We start from the raw sequence: 9,415 nt of genomic DNA, 5'->3' as shown, positions 1-9,415 counted from the left end.
AGTGAATCTTTAGAACTTCCTAGCGACTGTTCGAGTGTTAGCATTTTTGTTAAAAGTGTTTTTACCATTGTAAGTTCTGGAATTGATCGATTTAGCGTAGGAAACATGGTGTACTGTCCTCTTCAGATATTCTGAAGCTGAGATAATGACTACCATACTTCAAGTTTTCCTTCTGTTCAATAATTTCAGAGCGTCACCTTTCAAAAAAAGCTCATCAATTAAAATATCCAGCTTTTGGTTCCAGTTCTCCAAGAGTTTCAACATTCAGTTGCAATCTGTTAAGTAATTCCTTTGGCCAATCACAACAGATGTGGACATTCAAATTAGCCAATCATATCTCAAAGCAAATTCATGCAACCGGCGCTTAACGCGGGAAAACGCGCAAGCCCATCACAAATGATTTTAATAGTAGCTTTAGCCTCTGATTGGCTGACAATTTTCAGGCCACGTAACTAACCTTTGGATGGTTTTCACCTGACATCACAGCAGCCATCTTGGTGCACAGAACAACAGATAAAAAAGTCTTATGGGAATTCGACGCTATTATAATGCAAAACATGAGCCTTACTTTGCTATTGTTTTGTGCACCAACATGGTCATGTCATCAGGTGATTGAAAACCATCTATAAAATGCAATCGATAAATAACATCCACACCAAAATGAAATTTGTATCCACCTGCAGTAGCAGCAGAGTTAATCGGACATGCCTTATCACAAGTCGTCACAATTTTGTCAACATCAGCTACGATCGAAGAGTAATTTCTCTTGACTTCGTCGCATGCATAATGATTGTTCCGCAACACCACGTAATCGCACTTGGTTGCGTTAAAATTCATTACATTGCAATCCTTATCGCTGATACCGCTTCCCTTGATTTTGCATTCCACTGTAACTGTGACAGTTCCGCCAATGTTACTACACGATTTGCTGCAATCAGATGGTGGGAGATTTTCCCCAGAAGTGCCTGTACTGATGGTTACTGTCGATTCAAATGTACCAAGAAATTATTTCTTTCATTACTTTTTTTTCACGGCAACGAGCTTGACAATCAGACATATTTTGATGCTTCTCTGGTTTGAAGAATTTTGAATGTAGTAGCTTTCGTTAAGGTGGCTCAAACCAGTTTAGTTTGCCGTTATGTGATACAGAGTTGTAGGGTCAACAGTTCTAACAGCACAGTCTCCCAGAAAGCGCTCAATGTCATGATACCATTTGAAACATCAATTATTGCTTAACACGATGCGTTTATAAGCATGACCTAATACGTCACCATATTTTGTCTTTAGTTGCTTGTATCTCTAAAACGAGCTTGGTGACCCCCGTTTTTCTTTGCTGGAAAGTCTCATAAGTTCGACAACTTAAGATAGCTCTACATCTGCTCCATGGAAGTTTTAAAACTCGGCCGTCCTCAGCCAGCTCATCACTTTTCAGCAATGAAAAAATCGGGGTCACCGAGTAATTGATGTTTCATATATGACACAGAACATTACCGTTATATGAAACAATGTTGTTAAGTTTATACTTTCAGTAGTACAGTTTCTTGAAAAGGCTGAAAATGGTTTGAGTAACCTGAAAACGATAAAATTCAAAGACCCAAATAAATTATATCTTTTAAAGCTACATTAAAAATTCTCCAAAAAAAGGAGCATCAAGCCATATATGTGGATTTCAGTTAAGTTATTTTTAGAGGAAATAAAGACGTGAGTTTCCGGGGACGTACACATAGACCATAGGTACGTACGTTCAGTCACAAAGACTTAACTAAACTGCATTGTTTTAAATTATTAAATGTCACATTTTTTGCTTTATAACTCGCTAAACGCGTAATAACTAGCACAGCCCGCTGGTATCGTTTTGGTTCTGCCTAAATTCAAACAATAAATGATCTTTCCAGTCTTCTTTTGGAGATCGGTGGAGAAAAATGAAGAAAATTGCTGTTGGACATACCATTTATCAGCGATTGTGTGGAAGAGGTATGCATTGATGTGGTCTGGTTAGTGACAAATGCAGCACTAGTGACCACTGTAGAGGTTCCCACTGTGAATGTTGATCCCACTGTGAATGTTGCTGTCCCTGTGACTGATGCTCCTGTCAATGTCGCTGTTGCTGTTGTTGTTGATGTTGTTGCAGAAGCGCTGTCAGTTGCTAGTGAGGAAGATTCAGATATTGTTGGTGATACAAGAGAGATTGATGTTGTTGTTGTTGTTGATGTTAAAGAATCTGATGATGATGATGACGTTGATGACGATGCAAATGTTGTTGGTGATACAAGAGAGGTTGATATTTTTGCTGTGGTTGATTTTAAAGGATCTGATATTGATGATGACGTTGTCGATGATGACGTTGATGATGACGTTGATGATGGCGTTGATGATGACGTTGATGATGGCGTTGATGATGGCGTTGATGATGGTGATGGTGATGGTGATGGTGATGGTGATGGTGATGAGGTGGACGACGATGGTATCGTTGTTGTTGACGATGATGAAATTGAGGCTGGTGACGAATATGCACCGGATGATGACGATGAAGAATTTGACGATAATGACGGCGACGCGACGGACGTCGGCAATGATGAATTCGGTAAAGATGACACTGATGTGGCGGAGGATGATGCTGTATCTGAAGAAACTGCCAACGTAGTAATAGACGAAGATGACCACGAGGACTCTGTCAAAGCGGATGACATCAAAAACGTCATCGAGGGACTTGCTGCTGTGTTGTGGACGTTACACAGCAGAAGAAGAATAAAGGCTACACTGTAAGATAGTGGAGTCATCTGTAAAGAAAATGTAAAAAAAATCTGTCTTTTGAGCTGGTGGACCTGTGGACGTTAAAAGATGATAATACCTACATTGCTTAAAAGCTACCCCAGCAATCAGCATTGGACATGAACCCATGACCCGGAGCCTACAACTCCATTGTGTTCATTGTTCATGTCACGGCGTTTTCACAGACCGATTTATTTTTAGATTGAATTTCCCGTGAATGAGACTCCCACAGGAGCCCGATGACTAATTACAAGAAAATAATCTGACGTCATAGGGTCACAGTACCGTAACTGCCTTTGTTTTTTTCGTAAAAGGTAATCTAAAAATAGATCGGTCTGTAAAAATACCGCGACATAGGCCCAATATGGGAGTTGAAGGCCATGGGTTTTTGCATTGGAGCAGTACTGTACAGTAAGGCCCTCTACATTGGCCAATATATTTGGCGAGAACGAGACCGCAGCTTTTACTGTTTAGAGGAGTTTGGGTAACCTAATAAAGCACAAATGACGAGTTTGCAATGACTTCTCCACGAAACAATACAATGCAGTCTAAGATTTTGACGGTTTTTCACATGCATCAATCAAGTGAAATCAAGTGGTATCATCAATCAGGAGGTATCCACCACTCTCACTTGAGAGTGGTATACTTTGTTTCATTTGTTAAAATTAATCAAACGCATGCACGTGATGCGGTCTACATCTGCGGATTGGTAGTTGACTTGGCGTACTCACGGCTAAGCAGTGTCACGATAATCAATGCAACATAAATCCATAGTTAATAGTTAATAGTTAATAGTCCATGGTTAATAGTCCATGGTTATGAAACCCGACAAATTTCTTTGTTGTAGGTTTTTGTTCTCTTTTTTGGCCTTGACCGTGCACAAAACGCAATACTTGTTTTCTCCGTACTGAGGAACTAACCAATAGAAACGTGTTGGTTACGTAATTCATGCATAGTGTATGAGAGCAAAAGAACAGATTGTGCACGGTCGTGGACTTTCCAGTCGATTTCAACCTAAATCTTGGCATCTTTGTTTGCTCCTTTGACGTTTGCCGAACTTCCAAACCAGTCCCCTGTATTATTAACTATCCAACGTTTAGTTGCTGGCAGCTGGGAACTTGTATTAAGTCAAAATAAAATTTACGTCACAATTAGCACTTTTTGATAAGTAAGATATGACGTAGTATAAGGTCATATTACCAATCCTGTGCGGTCGAGTTATAAATTTCCATTTACTCGATTAAAAGACGTGGATCCGTGCCATACAACAGAAACAAACCACTCGAACAATAATTGTTCATTATATTTGATGCACATTTTGTTTGTGATACCCAGCCAATAAATCTTATCTCTTTGCGTACAAAAAAAGTGTTAGCGTTTATTTTGGCGGAAGATGTGGTATGATTTCATGTTAAGGTGGAAAAAACGAGGAACAATCTGTAGATTTTTTTAAAATGAGATCACTGATGAGTTTTTTGATGCAGCCGGTAATTAGATGCAAAAGTTGTGAAAGCTGTTGATTCGTTTGACAACGGTTATTCAATGGGGCAAAGTACCTGCAATTAGGAAATAGCTTTTTTTAAAGAAGAAAGTCAACGTTTTCATATCAGGTAAATTAGTCTTGGGAAATCCTAAACATTGTTTTTCGATTATATGGCCACTATGCAGTGTACATGTTTTTTATCAATCTTCAGTAGAAGAATACATTTAGTTCGATGACGTTGATTTATAAGTAAAATGAAAATGTTATTTCTCACGAATAAGCTTGCGAAGAAGGCTGAATAACTATTTTGCCGGCACGGGAAAAACGCGGCCTGGGCTCCAGGCCGGTGCATCATGGGTAGAAAGGAAGGGGTATAAAAGGGCGAGTGTAGCTCGTGATAGTCATCTAGGCCTCTGAATCAACCCTGTTTTTAGTTTTTTCAGGTATTTTTGCTGCACTATCGACATTCTTACCTTTGTAAAGCCTCCGTAGGAAAGACTACCAATTGCTGGAGCACGAGCCATGGTTCCTACTCAGATTTCCCCCTATTTTTTTCTTAAGGGGTTTTTTACGTCAGGTTTTTTTCTGGCCTCCGTTCTAATGGCACTTCTATTGTAAGCGATTGCTCAGCCCCGTTATTATTTTTATCTTTTTTTTGTATTAGCGTTCTTTACCAGTATTCTTTTTTTCTAGTCTACCAGCGTAAACTGTACGGTGTTTTTGTATTTTGGGTTTCGTGGACAACCCGGCCTAACTGGCATAACATGCTTGTCCATAGGAGCATTTTGTCCAACGTAGTCGATACCCCAGCCTAACTGGCATGTTATGTTTGTACATGGGGATTTTCGTCCACAGTAGTGGACACTCCAGCCTAACTCGAGTGATGTGTTTGTGTTCGGGGATTTTCGTCCAGAGTTGTGGACACTCCAGCCTAACTGGCACGATGTGTTTGTATATGGGGATTGGTCCAAAGTTTTGGACACACCAGGCTATCTGCTAGTTGTACGCAAATTTCTTTGCTCTGTAGCTTCAAACACGTTATATTTGTATACGCGGGCGATTTTGGTCCAAAGTAGTGGACACTCTAGCCATAATACCAATCAGATCCCCCTCGTTTAGTTTTCGTTATGTTCGTGCACGTCCTACCTTTATATGTAATATGCTCGTCAATACATGTACTGTTTCACACCTACTTTGAAGATGGACGTCTTTTTACAAGATTCCACAAGGACGGATTACGCAAGTGGTCGGCTGTAGGAGTTTATACCCGTCAACGGACAGTTATTCAATGAATGTAGATTCTTATTTATGTAGTTGCTGTATTAAACGTAGTTTGGGTTGGTTCATGTCAGGCCCTCCCCAAATAAACTTATTTGCCTAATAGCTGTGTGTTCATTCGTTGTGAAGTGCAGACAAAATTCAATTAAATTAAAATTTAAACTGCATTTATCAGTTTGCGTGTAACACATTTGGTAGCAACTTTGCGTAGAATCCCATAACCCTCGGTAAACCTCAGACAAAGCTTTTTTTTATATCGAACATTTTAAAACCGAGATTTAAAGTTTTCCTCTCTTCTTAAGTCATATGATCTCGGCCCTCCGTTCAATGAATAATAATAACACATTAGTTGATTTTAAAATTCACCTGCGGTTTGATATGAACTTTCCGCGAGCGCGAGCTGCTCAAACAAGGAAGCGAGTTCAGCATTTGCTTACTAATCTATAGTATTTTTTTAAAGACATGAAAACGACAACTCTTGTTTTGTAGTCAGTGATAATCGAAACGAGCTCTGATGAAAACCGCTCTTCCTTCCTGAGGAAAGTGAAATTAGTCATGAAAATGCAAACTGAAATTTCTGTGAATTTCAAAATGCATGCACACGTGTAAATAAAATATCCAAGACTTTCTGCCCTGAAAGCAAAATAAGTTGCAGGTCATCGTCATCGATTTAAAAAATTTGTGTTAGTTCTCGCAAGAATTTGTTGTAAAATGTAAAGCTTCAAAATCATGACTGTGGCATATATATGTGTTTGCCATCTTATTTCGTTTTGTTCTCACAACACGGCACGTCTAATTCGTTCAATCTTTACCTGACGAAAAATTGACCCCCGTGCTTTCGTCAAAGACCGCCATGAAGAAACTTTCGTCGAAAATTAATTATTTACACTGTTTTATGCATTATCTTCCTCAAACAATATTATCCTGTATTGGGAAGTCGAGTCAGACGATATAAATGATGTCTGTTTTCAACGTTAGGTCAACAGAAGAATGATATCCAGCTTGACAATAATGTGTGGTTTGAATTAGATTTATCCACCTTTACAGAGGAATCGCATTTGATGACCAAGTAGCTCACATTCTTTTCTAAAAAAATCAAACTTAATGTGAGGTGACGTTCGACTTCTCACAGGGAAGAAAGGAATCCAAATCGAATTCGTATTATGAAATATTTTGGTAGCAATAAAATCCGTAAAAATTCTCAGTAACCGAAATTTATGCCCAGCTAGAATGTAATGAAACCTTCATAAGAGAAATAAAGCGTCTGAAACTTATTTAAGCCTCTTACCTTGATTTGAGAAAACTCTTGTGGGAAAATGTATTTACTTTGACTAAACAAATTGCACTTATGTTGAAATAGGTGCAAGGCGATAATTTGCGTTTCACACAATATTAAGGACTATATATGATATATTCAAAAGCTTTCTTATTGGTGTTGCTAGGGAAAACAACTGAGTAATGCAAACATGACACACTTTGCTTTCGCTTGCTCTTATTTCCTGGATACAGAGGACAATATAACGCAATTTGTCTATGTGCGGTTATCTTTGATTTGCCTATTTTAAATATTAAAGGAAGGTCTAAGTTCGTTGTCATAGAAACAAAACAGCTTAGCCGTAGTTCTGCTGAAAAAAAAAAACTGAATTATTTCTTGACATTTGAAACAATTCTCTTTTGTTTTTGCTTAACAGCCAGCTGTACTTTTAAGGAGAAGACTAATACCTTTTCTTATCTTTTTATTCACGGTTCTCCATTATTCGAGCGGTTTAAAACGCAAACACAATTAATTGTTTATCTACTGAACGAATGTCATCGTCTTTTCCTTGAAACAGTTGCTTCCAGAGTTTAAGAGCGCTTCATTAAGTTATTATTGCAACACTTTAACTGACATGTGTGAAGCGAAAATTAATTAAAAATAAATCAGACAAGTGAGGCACAAGACCTTTAATTAAGCAAAGTTTGCTCCGTAGCCTATTTTTTCTTCTTTTATTTTATCGATTCTATCACATTTACACAAAAATTGCAAAACTTATCAAAATATAAAGGCTGTGACAATACGAAAGGAAAATTGTAAACGAACATGATTCTTCTAAGGATTAGTTTTCCTCATGCCAAAATGCAAGGGTTATTCCTTGCTAGCAGCGATCCGGCTCTTTTCGTTTGCGTTCGCTGTGCCGATCTCGTCAGCCCAGTAAAAGCAAAAAGAAAAGCGGAGACCTCTGCTATCGGTGAACAAGTTTAAAAGAACCTTCCTTTGTTTGCAAATTTGTCTGAGACCACTTCTGACAAAAATAAAGGCGATGAAACATCTATTTTATCGCATTTTCTGTGCAATTAAAAAAGTGACTGCGAAGGAGATTTTGCAATATGCGATCTTACTCATTTCCGGACAGGAAGAACAACGAATGTGAAGTTATATATATTTTGTTAATTTGAAATAACGTAACGTCAGCTAGGACGAATTATCTGACCAAATGAGGTTTCCAGCAATGTACAAGACTTTTACTTGTAAGACTGTATATGGTTCAAATTACAGCAATATATCTATTTCATAATCACGCGTTTAGAGAACTGTTAAAACCACAGTGAAAAATAGGAAATGGAATTGGAAATTAAATTTGTTTACCCACGCAACACCTTAAGAGCGCTCAGGAGCTCGTTCAATATGTGTCCGTGCATTTTGGATCGAATTGGAATTTGGCAGTGTTGGTTTTTGAGAGGAGAGGGGAAAACCGGAGTACCCGGAGAAAAACCTCCCGGAGCGAGAAGAAAACCAACAACAAACTTAACCCGGGCCACATTAGTGGGAGGCGAGTGCTCTCATCACTGCACCATTCGGGAAGCAGCGGTGGCGCAGTAGCCGAAAGCAGTGGCCTCCCATCAATGTGGCTCGGGTTCGATTCCCAGACTCACCGTCATATGTGGGTTGAGTTTGTTGGTTCTCTACTCTGCACCGAGAGGTTTTTCTCCGGGTACTCCGGTTTCACCTCTCCTCAAAAACCAACATTTGACTTGATTTGCTTTCAATGTTAATTTCAGTTTACAGTGTCCCCAACTCCAGCGCTATAATGACTAGACACTTAAATAAAGATCCTTTCCTTAATAAATTGCAAACTATCGCACCGATGGGATATCTGTGCTTTACTCTTTTCGAAAGGGAAAGGAAAGGAACTTTATTTAAGTGTCTGTTCTTCTAACGTCATGGGATGGGGACACTGTAAACTGAAATCAACAAATCAACGCAATTCAAATGTTGGTTTTTGGGGCGAGGGGAAACCCAGAGTACCCGGAAAAAAAACCTCTCGGAGCAGAGTAGAGAAACAACAAACTCAACATATGTATTACACATATTACACCGAACTCACCACTGCGCCATCCCCGCACTCGAATAGTGTGTGGATTCTTATGTAGCACAAAAATGTTGAGCGGGATCGCTTACGATTGAGCTTGAGAATTTTTCACTGATAAACAAAACAGAAAGGCCAGGTGATACACTAAAACCCGGTGTGACACATCACGCATGCGCACAACCATGGCACCCGGTCCATTAGCAGCCAATCTTCAAAATGGAATTCCCCTCTCCCCTCCCCCACTCAATCAATGTTGAAATACAAGGAATGTCTGTTCACAACCTTGTTCCCAGGGTCTCTTTGTCAACGACAATGCAGACCCTGGGAACGAGGTTGGTCTGTTCACTGTTGGCAACGTTGTTCTGGGGGAAGGGGGCAATTATTCAAACTCAGTAAGAAAACCAGCTTCAAGGCGTGAGTGTCCCAAGATACTGATTTGAAGCTGCAATAGTTTCCACTCTCTCTCCAATGACGACCACAGTAGCACCTGTCCCTCCCCTACTTGAGATAGTTTGGACACTTCCCAGCGTGC

At 39.3% G+C, this 9,415-nt stretch overlaps 1 protein-coding gene across 3 annotated transcripts in view; it reads right to left on the bottom strand.

Annotated features, from left to right (window-relative positions):
* The window catches only part of LOC137984806 (uncharacterized), a 9,554-nt gene extending 546 nt beyond the window's left edge, over window positions 1-9,008 (bottom strand). The window contains exons 1-3 of one of the 3 annotated variants that reach the window (XM_068832094.1): window positions 8,899-9,008; window positions 1,949-2,780; window positions 678-980 (exon numbers count right to left, since the gene is read on the bottom strand). In XM_068832094.1, coding sequence (XP_068688195.1) covers window positions 678-980; window positions 1,949-2,780 — 1,135 coding nt within the window. In that variant the 5' untranslated portion in view covers window positions 8,899-9,008. Of the gene's footprint in view, window positions 1-677; window positions 981-1,948; window positions 2,781-5,899; window positions 6,020-8,898 lie in introns of those variants that run through there. The other 2 variants (XM_068832093.1, XM_068832092.1) reach the window with 2 other exon arrangements.
* Between the last annotated feature and the right edge of the window lie 407 nt (window positions 9,009-9,415).

The sequence above is a fragment of the Montipora foliosa genome, chromosome 14 (genome assembly GCF_036669935.1).
Source record: "Montipora foliosa isolate CH-2021 chromosome 14, ASM3666993v2, whole genome shotgun sequence".
NCBI classification, from domain to species: domain Eukaryota; kingdom Metazoa; phylum Cnidaria; class Anthozoa; order Scleractinia; family Acroporidae; genus Montipora; species Montipora foliosa.
Note: the sequence above shows the minus strand (reverse complement) of the source record. Positions and strands in the feature narration are given on the sequence as shown.